Source organism: Eubalaena glacialis, chromosome 8 (genome assembly GCF_028564815.1).
Source record: "Eubalaena glacialis isolate mEubGla1 chromosome 8, mEubGla1.1.hap2.+ XY, whole genome shotgun sequence".
Classification (NCBI taxonomy): domain Eukaryota; kingdom Metazoa; phylum Chordata; class Mammalia; order Artiodactyla; family Balaenidae; genus Eubalaena; species Eubalaena glacialis.
Window position 1 is genome coordinate 100,181,726 of NC_083723.1, and position 23,632 is coordinate 100,205,357.

At 35.9% G+C, this 23,632-nt stretch overlaps 1 protein-coding gene across 11 annotated transcripts in view; it reads right to left on the minus strand.

Annotated features, from left to right (window-relative positions):
• CADPS2 (calcium dependent secretion activator 2) overlaps window positions 1-23,632 on the minus strand; it is a 548,265-nt gene that overhangs the window by 62,495 nt on the left and 462,138 nt on the right. For 10 of the 11 annotated variants that reach the window (XM_061198688.1, XM_061198685.1, XM_061198689.1 and 7 more), the window contains 4 exons: window positions 10,337-10,478; window positions 5,539-5,694; window positions 4,012-4,159; window positions 2,858-2,872 (listed from right to left, as the gene is read on the minus strand). In XM_061198688.1, the coding sequence (XP_061054671.1) occupies window positions 2,858-2,872; window positions 4,012-4,159; window positions 5,539-5,694; window positions 10,337-10,478 (461 nt within the window). The remainder of the gene's footprint in view (window positions 1-2,857; window positions 2,873-4,011; window positions 4,160-5,538; window positions 5,695-10,336; window positions 10,479-23,632) is intronic. The other variant, XM_061198683.1, reaches the window with a different exon arrangement.

Sequence of the window (23,632 nt, forward strand, 5' to 3'; positions counted from 1 at the left end):
TCTTTCAGAGTCCTAGAGTGAGTTGTTTCTTACAGAGGAGGATTTTTTTTTTTTTTTTTTAATGGGGGTAATATTTTTAAAGCAGTGTCAAAAAAAATCAGTCTGCTCATTCAACAAATATTTATTACGTGCCTATCAGTATCAGGTACTGCAGTGTATGTAAAAATAAGAAAAAAAGGATAAATTCAGTATTAATGGAAGAGGCAAGATGATTCTATCAACCTGATGAGAAATGGATGTGTGTATAAAGAGACTTAAGGCAATATTCCCAAGCAGACAATCAAAGGCTTACATCTGGCTATAGAAAACCAAGAGAAGGTGGTTATGAGCCATTGATAGCCAAGCCAGCTGCCTACTCATTCAGGTAATTAGAGATAATAAATCACATCATAAGAGATCAGAGAATAATTACTGAACACTCTATAACACATATCAGCTACTTAATGTGTCTGTATGGTTGTATGCTGTGGTATTAGAAACACATCTTTTCCCCCTGAATTGCTCAAAGAATGAAAGATGTGTACACACACATAAGTTATGGCCAAATAGCTAATGTTTATCTCTGGGTTAAAAAGTATGAAATTCACAAATAGTGGGCCTTCTCATCCTCTTAGCAGTTACTTAAGCCTTTCTGCTTGGATGAGAATTGTTAGCCCAGTGAAGAGTTGGTTCTCAATTTGATTCCCAGGTGTCAACTGTAAGACTTGTAAGATTTAACATATTCGTAGAGCACAAAAGCATTTGACCTATTAAAAAATATTTATTTATTTATTTAGTCAATCCTGTAGGTATAAAAGGTTTTCTTTTTTTTGAAAATTTTAGATTTTATTCTCATTAGATGTAATTTTTTGATAGGAACATGATTAAGATATAGTTCTATTTTTTTTTTTTTTAAAGATGACTGGTTTGATCAAGAAACAAAGTGGTTCAGCAACTTGTGTTCACTGAATACCTGAACACTACAGAACAATGAACTTTGGGTGCATTAAAAATCAGTGAGAAATCCATAATACGTGAATCCTTCTGGAGAAGGATTTTTAAAAAATTTTTATTGGAGTATAGCTGCTTTACAATACTGTGTCAGTTTATACTGTATAGCAAAGTGAATCAGCTATATGTATACATATATCCCCTCTTTTTTGGATTTCCTTCTCATTTAAGTCATTAGTTATCTATTTTCCTTCTCATTTAGGTCATTAGTTACCTATTTTATACATAGTATCAATAGTGTATATACATCAATCCCAATCTCCCAATTCATCCCACCACCACCACCCCCCGCTTCCCCCTTGGTATCCATACGTTTGTTCCCTACGTCTGTGTCTCTATTTCTGCTTTGTAAATAAGATCGTCTATAACCATTTTTTCAGATTCCACATATATGTGTTAATATATGATATTTGTTTTTCTCTTTCTGACTTACTTCACTCTGTATGACTGTCTCTAGGTCCATCCATGTCTCTACAAATGACCCAATTTTGTTCCTTTTTATGGCTGAGTAATATTCCATTGTATATATGTACCACATCTTCTTTATCCATTCCTCTGTTGATAGACATTTAGGTTGCTTCCATGTCCTGGCTACTGTAAACAGTGCTGCAATGAACACTGGGGTACATGACTCTTTTTGAATTATGGTTTTCCCTGGGTATATGCCCAGTAGTGGGATTGCTGGGTCATATGGTAGTTCTATTTTTAGTTTTTTTAAGGAACCTCCATACTGTTCTCCATAGTGGTTGTATCAATTTACATTCCCACAAACAATGCATGAGGGTTCCCTTTTCTCCACACCCTCTCCAGCATTTATTGTTTGTAGATTTTTTGATGATGGCCATTCTGACTGGTGTGAGGTGACACCTCATTGTAGTTTTGATTTGCATTTCTCTAATGACTAGTGATGTTGAGCATTTTTTCATATGTTTGTTGGCAATCTGTATGTCTTCTTTGGAGAAATGTCTATTTAGGTCTTCTGCCCATATTTTGATTGGGTTGTTTGTTTTTTAGGTATTGAGCTGCATGAGCTGTTTGTATATTTTGGAGAGTAATCCTTTGTCAGTTGCTTCATTTGCAAATATTTTCTCCCATACTGAGGGTTGTCTTTTCATCTTGTTTATGGTTTCCTTTGCTGTGCAAAAGCTTTTAAGTTTCATTAGGTCTCATTTGTTTATTTCTAAAAGGTTTTCAAACTGTGTTCCTCCTGAGGTTCTGGGTAGTACCTCAAGAAAACCTTGTGTCAGGGAGGAAGAAGGCTCCTGACACAGGCCTGCCTCTTCCTGCCTCTGATGATGGTTACATCCCACACCATGAGTGGGAGGAAAGGCTGTTATCATGGTGGGCATGTCCCTCACTGAAATCCACATCTGGGTCCTTCTGTATGAAGTGACCTTAAGAGTTGCCTCCTGGCCCTCAAATTTAGAGGTTACCCTCATATATGCTATATGTCATCTAAAGCCCCAAACTCTAAATTCTTCTAGTATTAATGAAAGTATATACTACAGATATATTCATCTTGAAAATGTTAACAATCACTCTGCTTCTGAATTTATTTAGAATTTAAAGGAGGGTGAATTCATTTGGTTTTAAATAATCTTATCTTTAAAAGTTTAAAAGTAGTTTGTTGATTCTGCAGCTTAACAGGGAAGAAACATTCCCCTTGACACTATTTAAGGTATAAGTATCTACATGTGTTTTACTGAGTCATTGGGTATTGCTATGTAGTGTTATACACAGAAACCAAAAACCTGAAAATGGAATTAATTATATTATTTTAATTTGAAAAGATGAAAATAAAAAATGTACACATACAAAAATAATAATTCAAATGAAAATGTGCTTTTTTTGAAAAAAAGAAACTTACCCACTGACTACCAAACTGGATCATGCCATGGGGGGAAAAGAAAAGACGATGAAGGAGAACATAAGGGAAAAATAAAGAAATGATGAAAAAGTAATTACCATGGGAAAAGATGCAATAAAACGTCAACTTAAACAGATAATCTAAGAAAAAGAGATCCATTTCACCCAATCACCACTCTCAACAAAAATAAATCATGGGGTAAAATAAACTGTATTTCTGAGTATAGAATCAAACAAAATAGAAATCAAATTGAAACAATGGGGTATTTATTGAAAAAAGCAAAGCCCAATCCTTAAGTACATTTCTACTTGATCTTTAAAAGAAATGGAAACTTTTGTGTAAATAAAATATTTCATGCGCTATTTTCTGTGGCCTGTTTTTTGTAAGCAAACTCTGGATACTCTATATTTGTATAAACAAAGTAAGTAGCTTTCTAGCTTTCTCATTTGCTTGTGAAAAGCAAGGTTTATGTAAATACACAACACCTAAGCCGTTAAAAGGTATATCTGAAATTCAATGGCCACTTGTAAAATTTTGGGCAGTCTTTATATTAAAAAGAAGAAATTGACAAGAGCAAAGGATAAAGGGGCATTCCATTATTGTAGTAAAGATGAGGGACTTCCCTGGTGGCACAGTGGTTAAGAGTCCGCCTGCTGATGCAGGGGACACGGGTTCGAGCCCTGGCCCGGGAAGATCCCACATGCCGCGGATCAACTAAGCCCGTGTGCCACAGCTGCTGAGCCTGTGCTCTAGAGCCCGCCAGCCACAACTACTGAGCCCGCGAGCCACAACTACTGAGCCCACGTGCCACAACTACTGAGCCCACGTGCCACAACTACTGAAGCCCACGTGCCTAGAGCCTGTGCTCTGCAGCAGGAGAAGCCACCACAATGAGAAGCCCATGCACCACAATGAAGAGTAGTCCCCACTCGCCGCAACTAGAGAAAGCCCACGCGCAGCAACGAAAACCCAATGCAGCCAAAAAAATAAATAAAATTAAAAAAAATAAATTAAAAAAAAAAAAAAGATCAAACACTTGTATGGGGGGACTTGGTCTTTTTAATCTAGTCAAGTGAGAGACTTCTGGAAACAGCATCCTCCTCCACCAGGGCACCCAGTGCTGCATTTCCACACGGGACGTTCAGTCCACTTACCTCCTGTCCTCCATCCAGGGCACAGAGTTTGGTGCTTTGCTTTTTGGCATCAACTAATACATTAAACATTGTACACACAGAGGCTGGGATGCGCAAGTCAGTTGTTTTGCTTGCCTTTTGCAGCTTGAGTTCGAATGCAGTTCTTGTTCTATTCATTAAAACAAGAATTCAGAGTAAGAAATTCTGACATATGTCCCACCTGTTTTGTAAAAGCGAAATCAAAACTACAAGATGCTAATTTAAAACACGCAAATATGGGGTGTGGCATTGCCTGGGAGCTAGGAAGTAGGATGCTCTTCTTTTCAGGTGTCTTGTATGAAAGATCAGACTGTGGTATTTTATATTAAACATAGCTTTTGCAGTTGCTCAGACAATATTTCTAACCAAATGAAGCTATTTGTTACATCTAGTGTGTACTTTTAATGGAAAAACTTCATAGTTGCGCTTAACTGTCTGAATGAATATCCAAGTAGAAAAATCACCTGCTTCTCTATGTTAAAGCAGAACAAATCTTCTGTGTGAGTGTTTACCATATCAAAAAAAGGACAAGTCTAGAAAACACTAAAACACCATAATCAGTGTGCAATGGAGAATGTGCCTTTTATGTCATTTAGTTTCTCTTTCAAATACCTGAAGTTGCATTTAGGTTTTTTAAAGAAACTGCATAACAGGTAGTTTGGAAATGGTTTTGCTAAAGTATCCAAAGAATATCCATAGATTTGATACATCAGAATCACAGATGACGAACATGATTTTTTTTTAAACATTAAATAATCTAATTCATGGCCTTGCTTTACAAAGCCATTAAACATTATTCTAAAGCCAGGATTTTTCTCACTTTAAAGAATTCAGGATTATTCAATCGCTCCAACCAGAATTTGTTATTCCCATATGCTGCCCTCATTGTTCTTGCACATATTGTGAACAAGGGCAATGGGGAAAACAATGCTAATTAGGATGCAGTGCTGATTTTGTAAAAAGTATTAAAGAAAAGGAAAGCACATGTGGAAGAATCCAAAGCCTCATAACTTATTTCTGGTTAAGTTCTGAAAGAATGTAAATAGATACTCGGAACTCATCCGATGTGGATAGAGAATACCAGAAAAACAGAACAATTGATGGCAATGATCATCCATGGAGTTTGCCATGTCATTTCACAGCACACAGACACAGTAAGTAATGAATAAAGTACTTAACAGATCTCCTCCATATGTCTCAGGAAGTATTGCTTTGGGAATTTAAAGCACAGTATTCCCAGAGAGATAATAAGCACAAGAGAAAGGATTAATATGGTATGGGTGCTATCGATGAGGGTAATGGTTAGGAGACCCGAGAAAAAGTAGCAGGTCAATTTTATCAATTACATGGGTCCCCAGAATTCAGGTCAAAGGACCTAATGTCCTTGAAATTTTGGGAAAGTGGTACATGTTGAAACCTTCCTTGTGACAATTATACAGCAGATACTTGGTGAAAAGTGGTATTTTGGGAGTTGGCAGAGTAAGCAGCAACTTGAAAATACATGGCTACCTTTTGACACAGGCCTCTATCATATCACTGGCCATTAGTTTAAGTCTTTGCTCTAAGTGATGGGCAAATTCTTGTTCTGGCCAGTGAAGATCAAACACAAACATTTGCAGTGCGTCAAGTTTCCAAAAAAGGTCTTCTGATGTTGCTGAGCCATTACTAGAAGAAAAAGGAAAAATGAAGAACATTGTGAACTTCCACTGTTAGCTGCATGGGTCACCAATACATTGTTTCTTCTTTTCTGTATCACTTGCCATCAATACATTGTTTCTTCTTTTCTGTATCACTTGCCATCAGTGAAAAAATACTGTGTAAAACCCCTAGTGATCAATATTTTCTTTGTTCAACCTTCTAATTTTCCCCTTTCACTTCTTCTTAATGAATAAGGCAAGGCAAGGAGAACAAAATAGAAATATAGTAGTAGGGTTTCATTAAAAAGGGGTAAAATGAATAATGATTCTTTACTAAGGAAATCAAATTATATACATAGGAACAAACATCTTAAATTGTTCTTTACCAATCTCTAGGATAAAGATAAAATACACATTTCCTCCTAGAAATTCAGAAAAGTATGTTTTATGCAAGAAAATTCATATAACAGCAACTAGCAGCTTTATTTAACTCATGCATATGTGCCTCTGTCATCATGATGGCTTCTGTCTATCTATAGGTATGTAGCCTTCAGGGCCTTAAATTTCTCAGTTACAGGTAAAGGTGAAACAGGTACTGGGAATGAAGTAACAGTCTGGGTAGGGAAGCAAATCTTACTTTTACTTTGAAATGCTTTGTGCCTTTTCCCGTTCATAATCAAACCTAACTTAGTACCAGGTATGGTCTAACAGAGAAAAGATATTCAAGGTGCTCTCAAGTTGGAGCACCATCATGTATTTCAGGTCCTTCCACCTATCTAACCATGAAGCTGAGGTCTGCTATGCATTCACTACTATGGTAAAGTTACTCTAGGGACCATATTTTCACACCATGCGAGAAGGTAATTTGTGTCAGAGTATATCATATTTGAGTAAAGGATAATATTATTACTTTTCATTAAGTAAGTATACAGCCTAATAGGAAAATAGATGATTTGAAAATAAAATATTCCTATGTATACTGAAACTTAATTGTAAAAGAGAACAAAAGAAAAAGAAAAAAACAAAAACTGCTGTATGATTCATTTCTGCTTAGCTTTCCAACATTTTAACATATACTAACCTAAAATTTATATTTTAGGTTTGTAAAAGAAAAATATTAAAATAAAATAAACTAACTTATCACAAGGGCATGGTGGAAAAATTTTATAAAAAAGAAAATTCTTTTAAATAACCACATCGTTTAGCTAAATATATCTTAATTAGCCAGCGTAAAAACAATCACCTCCTGCTCTGGCTAATTAAAAGCTTATTTCTGCCCCGCAGCGCCCAGCATCTTCGCTCCATCACCAATCTACTGTGCTTTCCTCCTCCCGTTTTGCCAGTAATTCCTCATGATCTCCTCGTCTAGCCAAGATGTCCTCAGAGTTAAATTCTCAAGGGAATGATCACAGCAAAGCAGTGAACATTACCCATAGCACTTCCCTCGTTCAATATCTCCAAACCTTAATATTCAGTGCCCCAAATGTATCATTAAACAAAAGAACCAGACAACCATGCTGACATTGCTGTAAAAAATGTTTGAGAAAACACTATAGTCAATTCTCCATTTTGCCATTTATATAATAAAAAATAAGAGAAAAAAATCCTGAAGCAAAATCCTCCTGTACATCTGTACAATTTAGTAGATAGAGGAACTATGTTTTAAGAGTAATTGAATATAATTGTCAAAGAAGCAAATCTACTTCTTATAATTTTTTACAACAAAACAACAGCAACAAAAGCCACCATTAAAACAAACCCCCAAATAGTAAAGGTAGAATTCTATTAAAAATGGACTTTCTCATCATATGTGACAATTAAATCTTTATAGAGAATATGGATATATGTTTTTTCTGTTCTTTGATGTTATGGTAAGATTCTGAATGATACATGTGCTTAATTGGGAATGTAATTAAGATAACAAGAGTTTGTTATAATTAAATAGATGAAAAAATGTAAATAGGTTTTCTCTCAAGCTGGCATGTATAACCTGCAATTTATTCAGAGCTTTTTCATTTTAAAATTATTTCTAATCAGTGACCTATCCCTAAAAGTATTAGTAACAGATTAAAGAATTCAAATGTGAAAAATGGAGTCTGAGATAATTTTCTCATAATGCCAGCAGTAAACTCACCTGACTGGCATTCACTTCTAGAGTGAAAAAACCCAGAATGAAGATTTTATATACAGCGAGAGATTTGGAGGAGCACCTCTTAAGGTGATTTATACATTAGTATGTAGAGATGTATCTTCAGACTCATGGATAGTTTAGTATTATTTCTCTTTACTTTATCAGTAGTTGTATTTTTAACTCCTTATATATGTGAAATGGGATTTTTTTCTTGCTATTTAATGCTTTATAAGAAAAGTTAAAAAAAACTTTGCAATGACATCAGAACATTATCAGTAATTCTGGCCACCTTGACACAAAGCCTAGTGTTGATAACCTTGGCAGGTAAAGATAATGGTAACTAACTTGTAAAACATACTTTTTTTATTTGCCCAGAATGATGAAAGTAGAAACACTTTATTTACAAAGTCACAATTTGTTATAAAGACAGGACACTCCTGTCCTGAGACAGGTTATTTTTAAAAAGGGGCTCCTAATAATGAGATTTAGGGCTCACATATATCTCAAAGCTAATATAGTAATGACAAAAAAAACCCACTAAATTTCACAAGGCAGTGCCCAAAATAGTGTTCTTCATTAAAATCAAGGATGTTAAACAGATGGGAAATGAGGAAGAAGAGGAGTTAAATTAGAAAACCATGTAAAGAAGTACAAAAAAAATCATAAACTTAGAAAGGTTCACTACACTTCCTAGATAACTGAGGACACACAGACACCACTTTACACACTATAACAGCCCAAAGCATTTGCTTGTAAGAAAAAGATTAACATGTAACCTAATATCTTAATAATTATTATGAGTATAGTGTTGATGTTTAATTTGGAGAAAAACTGCCAAACTATTTTGCAAGTTATCATTCTCTTCCTTGGTCTTTGTTTCTCTCTTTTTTTTGATTATATGCAGATTAGACTGGGAATAGATTTGACACGTGGTGATGGGATAGGTTTTGGATGTTGGACAAGTTTTTAATCAGTATATTCTCTTGAAGCAAAATATATTAATAATCGGAGTGAGAGCTTTGGAGTCAAGCAAACCTGGGTTCAAATCTTGTCTTTGTCATTTGCTTACTGTGAGACACTGGTAAGTTTTGCCTTTTGACTTCTTTGTGACTTAGTTTCCTTAACTGTAAAATAGGGAAAGTGACATTTACCTCACAGAGTTGTTACAAAGCTTAACCGAGATAAAGAATTTGGCACTTTATACAACAAATTCTCTATAAATGGTAGGTAATTTTCTTCTTATAATTATTATTCTTTCTAGCTGACTTCATGAGAGACCTTGTGCAAAGCATGGGCTGTTATTGAGTTCATTTGATTGCTGTGAGGCTCATACTTTTGAAAACCATACAGTTATGAGTAATAATGATGACTGAGGATAATGTAATAATAATTATAGTAATAACAATCATAATGTAGAATAGGAGTGGTTATCATCTATCGAGACTCTACGCTGTGCCAGGCACATTTCACAGTTTTTTAAAAAATCCTCACAAAAAACGTCTTTAAGTTAGGTGTCATAACCATTTTAGAGTTGAGGAAACTGAGGCAAAGGAAGACTTAACGATGAATAAGCTAGGATCTAAATGTGGGGCTGATCGATTTCAAAGCCCATGTCCTTTTCACTTGAATGACTCTTGGTTACTGAATCTGCAATAGGTAGGCTCATCACAATGTGGAGTTAATAAATATGGTTTGTAATGAAATAAAGATTACTTAAAAATAACGAGGTGCATCAAATGATATATGAAAGGACAAAAGAAGAACTTGTTGGTACTGAGAAACAAAGGACAACCCGTTCTCTGCAACCTGCATTATTGTTTCTTTAAAGGTGAGACTAAGATTAAAGCAGAAAAAGATTATGTTCTTGAAACTGTTCTTACAAAGGTTTTTCTACATATACAAGATAAATCAAGTGGCAGTAACAAAGCTGGAGCCAACTAAGGATCCTGGACATACATACCTACCGTTAACCACACTGCTTGTCTGAATATGGAGAACTCTGGTTATATCACTTAGACTAGAGTCTACAACCTGGGTCACAAAATGACCCTTGCCCCACAGATTACATATGAATGACATCAAACCAGTGAGTTTTTAAAAAAATCTATATTATTTATCATTGATATGCTAAGCTTAGCTTAATAGCTTCAAAAACTCAAAACAAATAAAACCAAACATAGTATTCCTCAACCAATGATGATAAATGCCATGCAATCTAAACACATCTGCACAGAATACAGCCCAGGCCATGCACCAGCTAACACACCACCAGGAAATAAGTGAGGGATACACACGTGGACTCATATAAAGAAGCCATCCACGAAGGAGTAGAAAAGCTAGGAATCTGTGGAAGATTAAGAGGCAGACTTGGAACTTTTGGAAGAGCTACATTGGGAAGACTGTTGGCGATATTCCTGTAAAGAAACAAACAACGTGGGAAGGGACCACCATAAGCAATAACTACAGATGGCCACGTGTAAAGTCATAAGGTCAGGACAGAAGAGACAGGGGCTCTGTGGACACTAGGCAAGATACCTACTTGACAGGCTGCCATGTCTCTTGCTCAAAACCTCTGTGAATTGACTGGGCGATGGAGGACTCCATGAGATCCACGTAGCGGACAACCAAGGGCACAAAGATTTCTTGCAAGTGTTTATGAAATTTTCCATTACATAGAAGTGCTGAAATAGTCAAGCAGAAACAGTGTTTGTCAGAGGGATAATATCAGGCATTTGGAAAATATGGATGAAAAACTTTTCTGGAAAGAGTCTGACACAGAACCAATAAAATACAGGTCTGGCTCCTCATGTTGGATATCGTGTCATGAAAATTGATCAAGAAGTACAATTGACCTCCTATATATGGCTGTCAAAACCACAGATAGATTATATCTCTATAAAATGTTCCTGCCAGGTGGTATGGTTTTACTTTCTAAGAGGTTTAGCACATGAGACATTTGACCACTTGCTGTAGATTCAAGGGAGCTGCCGAATTCCCTGAAGGTCTTGACACGTGTAAATACAGCAATTAAACAGAGTTAGAATACCTGTGGTATGCTGTGTATCACAGAAGATCTAAACCTGTTCAATTCTAAGAGAGAAGTTTTATTGTTTCTAAGAGATACACTAGTTTAATTCAGCAGGAGGGTGACTGTGGCCTTGGGAATGTCTATTCTGCTTCATGAACTTTTTAGTTATTTGTGGATTTTCTTCTTAGGCATTTACTTTTTCACATGGGTATTTAAAAAGTCAGCATATCACATGCATTTTTTAGTTGCCCATTAGTCTTCACTGAATTGTGATATAGGACATCCAACCTGAAGCCGTTGCAGAAGTCTAAGAATTTGCGCTACTAGGACAGGACTGCTGGACAAGATGCACTTCCCTCCACTAAAAGATGGCTGCTTTCTATGCACAGGTCATAGTTTTATTAGAACACAGGTCAGTGCTGTAGACTGAATGTATCTCTCCCAAATTCATATGTTGAAATCCTAACTCCCAGTATGATGGTATTAGGAGATGGGATCTTTGGGAGGTGATCAAGTCTAGGGCAGAGCCCTCAAGAACAGGATTAGGATCCTTATCAAAGAGACCCCAGAGACATTCCCTTGACCCTTTCACTCTGTGAAGATACAGTGAGAAGACGGTTGTCTGTGACCCAGGAAATCTAGCTCTCCCCAGACACTGAATCTGCTAGTGCTTTGATCTTAGACTTCCCAGCCTCCAGAACTGTAAGAAATAAATTTCTGTTATTTATAAGCCACACAGTCGATGGTATTCTATTGTTGTAGCCCAAACTAACACAGTATGTGTCTAAGTTGCACCATGAAAGAATAGAGAATCTTTAGGAAAATACTAAGTAATGCTAAGTAATTGTCAACAAAGAATTTGTAATTTTTTGGATGACGGTACATATTTCTCAAGCGAACATCCTAAACCCAGTTGTGATTTCTTCTAATAACCTTCAAAGTGAAAACGTGTTCATTTAAAAATATACTCTGTGGTTAGGAAAGGTATTTCTTAAGAGATGGTATTTTAATTGAGCCGAAATGATAGGGGAGCCCTCTGTGGAAGATTTAGAGGGAAAGTTTCCAGGTATAGGGGACGGCTAGCATCAATGTTTTAAGAAAGGAATGAGTTGGTGTGTTTCTAGAAAAACGAGAAAGCCAGTGTGGCAGAAGTTGAGTGAGGGAGGGGGAAGAATAGTCCAAGGTGATGTCTAGATGGTAGGACATTTGAAAAGGATGGATTTTACTGGGGCAATGGGACACATTATTATTTTTATTATTACTAAGAGAGGAGTGACTTGATATGGTCTCTCCGGCTACTGTGTGGAAATAGGGTACGTGTGAAGGGTGAAAGCAGAGAAGGAGGGCAGTATTCAGTTCTTTTCTGCAACAGACCAGCTAAAAGATGATGACGATGGTGGTGGTGGCCTGGATGAGAACGGCCGAGGTGGGAGATGGGGAAAAGCCTCTCAGTAATCCCATTCACTTTTCCTTTTTCCCAGCATGATGAATATGGTTAACAATAGCGTACTACATACTTGAACATGGTCAAGAGATTAGATCTCAAATGTTCTTACCACTGCCCCCCAAAAATATTGTAGGCATGTGAAGTGAAGGATCTGTCAACTAACCTTATTGCATTAATCAACTAACCTTATTGCATTAAACTTTGATATACGTTAGGTATATCAAATCACTACAGTGCACACCTTGAACTTACACAATGTTATATGTCAATTATATCTCAACACTTCTGTGAATTTGAATAGCTGTATATGCTCATAGTTACTAAATTTAATTACCAGCACACTTTAACAGTACTGTCTTCATAAAATATTCAGCTAAGTATGCCAATTTCCACATAATCTTCCTCAAGAAAAATATACCTCAAAAACCTAAGTAGTGTTTTAAAACTTGGGCAAAGAATGTGACGCTCACCATGGTGGCACAAATATGAAAATGCTCACTATATATTACTTTAATTTAGTGATTCTAAAATTTGTCAGAGGCTGGAAAACTACAGACACATGAAAGTGGAGTAGGAAGTTATTCTAAGTACAGAAGGAAATACTTTTTTTTTTCTATCTCCGATATATTTTAGCATTTTTTTGTAGTAAAATAATCTTTTCTGGCTTATCTATATGCTAAAAGATTTCCCATTAAAGTGAGAATGATAATCATATTTAATGATAAATGTCTTATTGAGGAGACTAATATTATCTTAATGATGTTTTCATTAGCACGAAAGGAGCTTTATTTATTCCTAGAGATTCAGTCATAAAGCTAGAAGGTACTACAGATCATGTAATTCAGTTCCTTTTACCAAATGTCACTTAAATAGGGATACTAAACATTAAGGATGAAGTACTTTTACTCATCTAAATCATTGTGGTACCCAAACTGAATTTATTGGCTCTCTACTTCAGAACCTTCCTCCATCTCCTCTTCCTCATCATGAGCATTTTTGGAGTGTCAAACACTGTACTAAGTCCTTTATATGCATTCTCATTTAATCATCAGAAAAACCCTGTGAGGGAAGCACTATTATTTTTTTCAATCTTATCAACAAGGAAATTGAGGCACAGATAATTTAGGACACTTGGCCAAGTCATTTAGTCATTAGACAGTAGAACAAAGATTTGATACCAGAGCCCCGTCTTAACTTCCATAGATTATAATACTATCCTCCTTCAATTTTAGTTACTGTAAGCTATTATCTGTCTATCTATTCATTCATACATCTGTTCCACCTACCGTCATAACATTAGCAACTTTTAAGACGTAGACTTTTAAGACGTAGAAATGTAGCAAACTCTTCTAGATTAAAAAAAAAAAAGTCTTGCAAATGACAAACACGCTACACCATATCTTAGATGAATTATATGTTTTTGGAATTAGAATTTTTAAAAACTCAGTTACAACATGAAAAAGTGAAAAGGTTACCAAAACGATTATATTCAATGAACTGAAAAGTAAACTAAACTCAGGGAACATGATTCCTCCAGCTCTGCTCTTTCTCAAGATTATTTTGGATATTTGGGGTCTTTCAGCAATTTCACTCCTGTGTATATATCCAAAAAAACAAGAACACTAATTCAAAAAGATACATGCACCCCAATGTTCATAGCAGCATTATTTACAATTGCCAAGATACGGAAGCAACCTAAGTGTCCATCAACAGATGAATGGAGAAAGAAGATGTGGTATACGTATACAATGGAATACTACTCAGCCATTAAAAAAAGAAAGAAAAGAAATTTTACCATCTGCAGTAACATGGATGGACTTGGAAGGCATTATGCTAAGGAAGATAAGTCAGACAGAGAAAGACAAATACTGTATAATATCACTTATATGTGGACTATAAAAAATATAATAAACCAGTGAATAAAACAAAAAAGAGCCAGTGGGAAGGGGGAAGGGGACTAAGGGGTATAAACTATTAGGTATAAAATAAGCTCCAAGGATATACTGTACAACACAAGGAATATAGCCAATATTTTACAATAACTATAAATGGAGTATAACCTTTACAAATTGTGAATCACTATATTGTACACCTGTAACTTATATAATATTATACATCAACTATATTTCAATAAAAAAGCAAACTAATACTGTGAAAATATTCAATGTGCTTATAATACGCATTGAAAGCTGGATAATTTTACATTGCTATACAGCTAGACTGTGTGCCTAAGCCTTAATTTATATGGCTTACTAATAAAAAGTATAAAGAACCTTAGGCTCTGCATCTTGATAGGTACTGTTAAATACTGTCATTATTTTTAAGTACACCAAAGCCAAAACACATGCTAATGTTAACAAATCATTACCTCTGCAAATGAGCATTCTACCTGAGCAGTTCAAATGCTACTTTATTATACATTTAGAGATTAGGTATGTTGGCTATTAAGCCGTACTTACTTTCTTAAGATGAAGAAGCACATAAGGAGAATCAAACTCAGTTATTATTAAATGTTATAATGATTCTAAGACTAAGTAGCAGTTGACTCAAATGTATTTCTAGCAAGAGCTCTCTTTTCTGATATCCTTGATAAGCACCGAATTCATTATCTTGTTAAATAAGCCTACTTCTCTTCTCCTATTCTCATCCTAGGAGTGAAAATAGGGATTGTCCACCTGATCATTATACCAGCAACCTGGAAGTTGTGCCAGAGGTCTTTCCTTCACTTCCTACCTCCAATCAGTAGTCAAAACCTGCATATTTTATATCCTTATTATCTTTATAACACTTCTCATCCCTCTCTTCATCACCACTGCTGTTGTCCTAGTTCCAGCCTTCTCATCTCCTGCCTTGGCTAATGCAATAATCTCCTAACTGGTCTTAGGCTCCTAATTTTCCTTCTGCCCATTCATCTTCTTAAAATCTCAAGCACAGGGTCTTGCTAAAATGTAAAACAAATAATGTACCTCCTAAAGATTATAATTCTTTAATGGATCCTCAAGAAAAACTTCAAAAGCCTTAGCATGGAATGAAAGCCATCTATGAGATGTCTTTTTTTTTTTTTTTAAAGATTTATTTATTATTTATTTATTTATTTTTGGCTGTGTCGGGTCAGTTGCGGCATACGGGATCTTCATTGAGGCATGTAGGATCTTTCGTTGCGGCGTGCAGGTTTTCTCTTCTCTAGTTGTGGCGCACAGGCTCCAGGGCGCGTGGGCTCTGTAGTTGTGGCGTGTGGGTTCCAGAGCGTGTGGGCTCTGTAGTTTGCAGCACGCAGGCTCTAGCTGAGGTGCGCGAGCTCAGTAGTTGTGGCGCGCGGGCTTAGTTGCCCCGTAGCATGTGGGATCTTAGTTCCCTGACCAGGGATCAAACCCACATCCCCTGCATTGTAAGGTGGATTCTTTACCACTGGACCACCAGGGAAGTCCCTATGAGGTGTCTTAATATGACCTCTCTGACTCATTTCGTTTGCCTGACCCCGCTACTTCCTGTGGTCCAGCCATAATGATTTTCATGGTTCAGTTCAAGTATACACTTTCCCCTCCAAGTCTTCCTTGAAATGCTTCATTCTGCTGTCCCTTTCCCTAATTACTGGTTTCCCATGTTTATTCTCCACCCTGCACAGGTTTCTACTGTAGTCCATGTTATACTTCTGTACTCGTTGACATATCTCTTTCTTCCTATGAGGGTGCAAGGTCCTTGGAGAAGGGACTATGTCTGTATTCTTAGTATCCAACAAAGTCCCTGGCTCAGAGCAAGTGTTCAAACGTTTGTTGAATGAATGACTGTCTGTATACACTATTAAGATTACTACATAGTTACTACATTATTATTCTGTATTAAGAACGTTTGAGGCCTGTGTATCTCTTCATATTTTATATAAAATATATAGTACTAAATATTTTTATGAGAAATCCTATTTTTAGACCCATATGTCCAAGATCATACTGCTGAAAATTCTACTGGATATGAATGTTGTCTATTTTATGTCTCTTATTTTATTATTATTATTCTTCTTTCAGCCATGCCGGGTTTCGTGGCTTGTGGGATCTTAGTTCCCTGACCAGGGATCAAATCAGGGTCCTGTCAGTGAAAGCCCGGAATCCTAACCACTGGATCACCAGGGAATTCTATGTCTCTTATTTTAATGAATGTACCAAAGGGAGGATTTTCTCTGTTCAGTCATGACTTGATAGCAAACTATTACATCCTCCAGAAATAGGAGAAAATGGAGATTTCCTGTATTTCCTAAGAATGGTCACAAATGTTGAATTCTGGCCAAAAGTTTGATTAAGTTTCAGCAGAGTTTTCCTTTTCATTAAAATAAATCAAATTATAAACCCATGTTCAAAAGTTTTAGAAAATTGGCAATTGGTAGTATTTCTTTGGTAATCAGATTCAGGAAAGGCGAGGAAGGATGGAGGGAGAGATGGGATGGAGGGGAGAAAGAGGAAGAGGAAAAATGAGAAGAAATGAAGAGAAAATACACATAGAAAGGGAAAGAAAGAAAAGAGAGAATCCGGTTTCAAAAGGCAAGACTCCTGGAATACAGACGACACTATACTTGTGTATGTAAATGTATGCTCCTTTTCTCAGTTGCCCATATGCCAGTTTGCATCCCATTCCTATCAGACACTGTCAAAAGCCATCTTAATATGTAGCCCCAGGCATCAGAATGAGTGCTTCTATCTTCTCCATATGGTTTAATAAGGATAGATTAGGATTTGGGGTTGCCACCTGTCCAAATCAAGCCTTTACAAGGCTCCCATTGCAACAGCTCATTGGAAGAGGCAAGTTCTCAATGTGGCCTCACCCAAGAACGCTTCTGACATTATACCAGAGGTGTGGAAGTAGAAAGAACTACTCAGGAGGAGTCTCAAATAGTGGTTACGAGAACATAAGTGGAGGACTAGCATCTACTTGGTTGATAAAAATATTTTTTTCCAAAAGATTCTATTCTATGTCTCCAAATATCACCTTGTCAGACAATAGTGAAGCATCAATGACATCAAGCCCAACAGTACAATTAGAAATGGCAAAAAGAAAGCAAAAGGCTTAAATAAAAGGTAAACTAGGGGTGCAGATGTACCCAGTTATTTTGAGCATCCCAATAATTAATAAATGAGTGTTGATTATTTACAGACCCAAAAGAGTCTTACATTTACAAAAGTACTTGTCATAGGCTTTTAAAAGTAAGATTTCAACACAGAATTTAAACTACAATCCAATTAATAACGATTACTGAGACAATAACCACTGGATAAATTAAGGATAAGCAGATAAAAGAGTTCACAAACTGTGTTTAGGGTAAAAATATGCTGTTGACTCCTGAGACCATATAATCCAATTTTATATCGTGCCTTCCTCCTTCTAATTAGTCAGCATTAGTGGATTACTAGGAAGAATGAATTTCCCCCCTAAAATTCTAATTCTAATTAGGCATTTCAGAAGGGAATGAGTAATTTATGACCAGCAAAAAAACACAAAAAATACCCAACCACACGAACCACAATAAAAGCAATAGATTTTGCCACAAAACAACGATTATTCAAGGGACTACAAACTGTATCAATCCTTAACAATGCAAGCACCATGGACTAAGATATAAAATTAATAGGTCACTCTCTATGTTGACAAATACATATAATGGGATCCCCATCACAGGAAATATGACTACAGGCTTCAGGAGAAAAGCCCGGAGGACTGCAGCCTAGAACAGCATTATGTAAAAAGAAAACACACACACACAAACCAAACCAAACTTCCTCCCCACTCAGATCTAGGAATAGCGCCCAGCCCAGAATCTGGCACATTAAGCAGGCACTCAATAGATATCTGTTAATTGAATAAATCCACCCCCTAAAGGAAACTCTGAGAGCATCCTGCTGAGGTTTAAGTAAAATAGAAAACTCTTCAGGTTTTATTCTCCTTTTAACTAAAAATTTGATAAGCAATTTTACATAGTTTGGTAATATTTAATTTATACTATACTGGAATGATAACCTCCTAAAACCACACCCAACTCTTCCTTTCCTCTCAGGGCACTTGTTAAAAAATACCTATCTACCTACCTATCTATCTACCTACCTATCTATCTATCTATCTATCTATCTATCTATCTATCTATCTATCTATCTATCTATCTAGAGATAGGCGGTAACAAGGAATGAGAGCACTGATGTTATAATGTTTATTATTTGGGGGGCAACAAATCCAAATCAAACAAAACCAAGTTTAAAACTATAATTAAAAATGTCATAGCACACAGTACACATAATTGAATTACAGTTTTACAATCTGTTGCATTATAGTTAGTACTGCATATATGCCCATATCCTCCACTAGATTATATGCTTTTCAAGGGCAGGAATTGTTTTTTACCCATGTATCTGTAAGGTGACTGGGATTTGGTAAATTGTAGGCATTCAGCCCCCATTTCTTGCAGAATTAATTCAGGAAAAAATCAATATAAACATTAAGCAAGGCTTAAGGCAAAAATAAGCAAAGTCTCGTGGTCTAGCAATTCTCATGCTGGATTTTATGAGACTAGTATTAAAGCCAAATGGAAAAGTCTGTAATTTTACTCCAGTTAATACAACCTTCTGATCTTTGGGGTTATGTCCCACAATACCGTCCCGGTAATGGAAACAATTGAGTACGGCTGTAACATGATCAATAGCCCTCAAGTGCGGGGTTCCTGATGTTTGTGGCCTTCAGGAGTTAAAGATGTTTCTGCAAATCTACAGTGAAGAACACTGTTAGAGCATTTTAGATTATTTTCTCTAAGGCACTAATTTCTAAGAAAATATACAGATTAAAATTTTAAAATGTCTACATGTAGTAAAAAGATACTAGAGCAGTACTGCAGCATTCAATTTAAAAAAAAGCTAGTGACTCCTTGCTTTTTCATTTCTTTTACTATATTAGTCGGTAAAACAAGTTCTGACACACAATTTTGAATTCAATCAGCTCTTGGGATTGGAGTTAAATACATTTTCGAGTTTTAGTGGTCATTTCATCATTTGTAAAAGAGCTATAAAGCTAACCTGGCACACAGCTCTGCTATAATCTAGAAGTCATAAACCTTTCCGCATTATTCCTAGTAGATGTATATACAGATATAACTGTAAACACCAATTTGTGAATTTCAGATGTACAGCTCATTTAAGCTCTTGAGGTAGAATGACACACAGGTGCCAGCCCTCCATATTTCAAAGCCTGAAAATTAACCTAATATACAATATGGTGACCTAACAGTTCTTCATTTGAAAGAAATCTGAAAAATAATCTCTGATACAGCCGAAGTGTGAGAATAACCCAGCAGGATTTCCACCTCTTCATTTCTTAATGAGTTTTTTGATAATGAGAGGTGACTTTGCCAGTCACTCTGGGCTCTATTATGGCTAATTTGACTCCACTTCACTCTCCTTGTTAATTATTAACACTAGCCTTTTTATCCTCATGAGACCACATTCCAATTTTTCTTTTTTCGATTTTTATGAGCCCATCTTTATGAAGGTGAAAGTCTTGGAGAATAGGTTTTCACTTAGTGTAGAGCCTGAACATTTATTATTCGTTTAGGTAGAGACGCTGTGACATTGATTATATAAGCACGGGTGTTCTTCAGGATGGCTTTAATGTGCTAGCAATGTGAAAAGGCTGTTAATTAAAGAAGAAGCACCGTGGTATTTTTCAGCTGGGAATCAGTTCCCAACAGAATGGTCATTTGCCACTTGCTAGCATATCCACAGATTAAAAGGTGACTAGCTCCAAGAGTTTGCCTTTCGGTAGTACTGAAAGAGATGATTTGTGCCATTTGCAGATGGCTTTCATTTGTCAGAAGCAGTCACTTGCCATACGGATTATTGACAGGACAGGACAATTGTGGAAAATAGCACGCAAGGGTAGAATCTATTTGTACCAGCTTCATAGTCATTCAGGATCATTCAACTATCATGCTAATTGCTTCATTATGAAAACATTTATTTTCCCTAATTTTAATACATCTGTTTTTCAAAACTGTTTCCTGAGATACCATTTAAAGTGATTACCCATCTAATTAAGACTTGAGTTGTGGGGAGTGGATCAGGATGTGTGGAGGAAGGGTGGAGAGGTAAGTGGGAGTTCAGTCTTTTTTGGACAGAAATGAGGGAGCCGGAGTTTGTTTTCTTCATCAGTCCTTCTCTGGGAGTCAATGGGTGAGCCTGTGAGGGGCGGGAGACTGGGGACAGTTGCTAAAATTGTGGTGCAGCTGGTACTCTTCCCTCGAGGAAAACCACATTTCATCTCCAAGGATCCTTAAGGCTAAGACTTTCCCTAATCACGCCCAACTGTAAGGAAACACACCTACCCCAGACACAGTTCTTTTTTCCCTCCTTAAAATAGCAACCGAATTCACTGTCTTGAATCTCTTTCCTCCTCTAATTAGTTCAGTCCCTGGAAATCTCGTCATGGATGTTTTTTAAGGTACATGCTAAGACAATACTTTATCTGGTCCTTTCTGCACCCTTTAACCAACCTGCTTCCTTTGCCTCCATAATTCAAGGCCCTTATAAACATTCTATGAGGTAAAAATAAAAGTTCAAGGAATCTCCTATCTTCTTTAAAAATATTATCTTATTTTATAAATGCTCCCAGAATCTGCATTTGTGACTGCAGACTGAGGTGGGCTGGAGACCAAGTGATCAGGCTCCAACTTGCCGCTGCCTTGGTTTCCTGCCAGCAAGCCCCAGCCCAGGCACCTCGCCTCCTAGGGGTTTAGTTTATTCAGCTGGAAAATGAAGACGTTTGTCTAAGATCCTCTCCACTCCCCTAAAGATAAACACCTATTTTTAAATATCAAAGCATAAATATTTTAACAAAATAAAGATGGTAAACATCCAGCAGGAACATCTAAATTATTCATTAAAAAAAAAACCCCAAAACAACTCAGCTATAAAGCTTTCAAGGCACAAATAAAGCACAAATTCTAACTAATATTTCTGTTAGAGACGTGTTAGTAATTTTTATTTTGGAAAAGCAGACATAAATATGTGACATTATTAGTAATAAATCACAACCATTTAAAATCTCAATATAAGTAGTGGTATGCCACGTGTGGGGTAAGAGTAAGCACTGTTATCCAGCAAATTATCTCCCTTAACAAGACTGGACATTTTGGAGCAATCTGTTCCTATTTTATCCCTGGCTAGTTAAGGTTTAAATTAATTAGAATTTGGACTATACCTCTAGTTGGGTCAATACGGTAAAAACTGTCAGGCCATGGCAGTGATGTAAGAATCTTTCTTCGGGAGGTGGTGGTAAAAGGACAGAAGTTTTATGTTTTTCTATAAGCTTTCCAAAAGGACAATTTGGGGGCAGCTATAGGTTGACATTTAACATTTGAATTGAATTCACTAAATCACCATCTGAATATTTCAGGAATTTAATGAAACAAACATAATTATTAACAATATTCTTCATTATTATCAAGGGTGATATTAATAGCAAAAAAAAATTATGTCTTACCAACTACTGAGATATTACTAAGTGGTCTTGGCTTTGGATAGTAACTTGTGAGCTTGAGTTGAAAGTTACTGCATTCTATTTCAATTCCCCAGACCACACCGTTCTCCCAGTACCAAAAGGAAATTACGGCACTGGAGAACTTTTCTATTTACCTCACTACATAGGGGAGCTGTTTTTCTCTGAAATAATTGATGTTTTCTAAAATATGTTAATCACTGCAAAATCAAAGCCTAGATCTAGACTTACCCCCCCAAATTGATAACATTCAAAAGAAATCATTAATCAATGCTTCTGTGTGATTGAGTAATGTATACCAAAATGACCTAACACAATACTTTATGCATTTACTAGTAGCCAATTTTATAAAAATGGTTTAAAACAGGAGAGAAATGTGATATTTTTTTGAATTAAATATTTGGCTAAAAATCACATTTCTGTTATTCTCTTTTTAGTGTTCTTTTTGATATGACTCATAAAATTACACTTAAATATAAGAGCTCTTCTTAAAAATAAATTTTAAAAGATGTTAATTCATTGGCATTATAGTAGAGGTTCCCCAAGAAAATTTCTAAGAAATCTACAGCATATTTATTTTCTTTATAAATAAATTCTAATATATTGAATAAGTTAAATGATTCATCATCTTTACTATTTCACTGAGAATATTAATAAATACCTTCATCTTTGAACAAACCCCCAAATAAATCTAAATATGGTCAATTCTTGAGTTTTCATGCAAGTGGAGAAGAGCAATGTTAGAAATAATCCTATGTTTATTTATTCTCATTTAGGGACTAAATGTATAATATTGTACATGTATTTATTTTTGGCAGTAAGTTTATTGATATATATTTGTCATAAGAAAATATTAAACCTCATTTGTAATTTCTTAGCAGAAAAAAAAATGATGATAAGAGACTGGGGAAGAAGAAGGTCATTTGAGGTCTGCTAGCTGGCAGGAGGGAACCAAACTGGAATGTAAAAGCTGTCTGAGGACAATTTGCAGAATAAACGATTCACATACGGATAACTGTGGGTATAGCAACTCCTGAGAGCAGACATTGTTGTTGAACCTGAAGTAGGAATTGTAGCTTAGTTCTTTGGCTTTTTAATAAGACCTTTTGGAAATGAAATTGGATAAGAGAATGAATAAGATGGCTAAAAAAATCAAGACTGAATTTGTAACTGATTAATATCTATAATATTTATTTAGCATTCATTATACATGAGCTATTACCTTCTTTAATCCTCACCACCAATACACTGTAGGTACTATTATTTCTTTCTTTTATAGATGAAGAACCTAAAGTTTACCGAGGTTAAGCTATTGTCAAAGGTCAAGTAGTGAGCAGCAGAGACAGATATGAATCTGTCTGGCACCAAAGCCCATGTTATTAATTAGTATAATATGATGCCTCTCTCTTATATACTTAGTATAACATGTTATTAATTAGTATAACATGATGCCTCTCTCTTATATACTTAGTATAACATGTTATTAATTAGTATAACAAAGGTTCTTACCCTGGTGTCCCAAATCCAGATGTCCATGGGGAGTCCAATATTACACACAATTTCATATCTATGTAGCTGTTTTTTCCCAGTAAAACAGTTATAGTTTTATCATAGACTCAAAGGGATGAATAACCAAAGGAAGGTAAGAAATGATGGATTAGGGTGAGGAACAACATCAAGAGAGTAATTTTTAAAAAAACAAAGACAAATGTCAAAAAAAAAAAGATTTAAATTTAAACCTGGAAACACAGAGTAGTGATATCCTGCAAAGAGAGAAGCAAAGAGATCTGGAGTTTTAAAAGACAGCAAGTGTGAACTGTATCACCAGTGTGACTAAG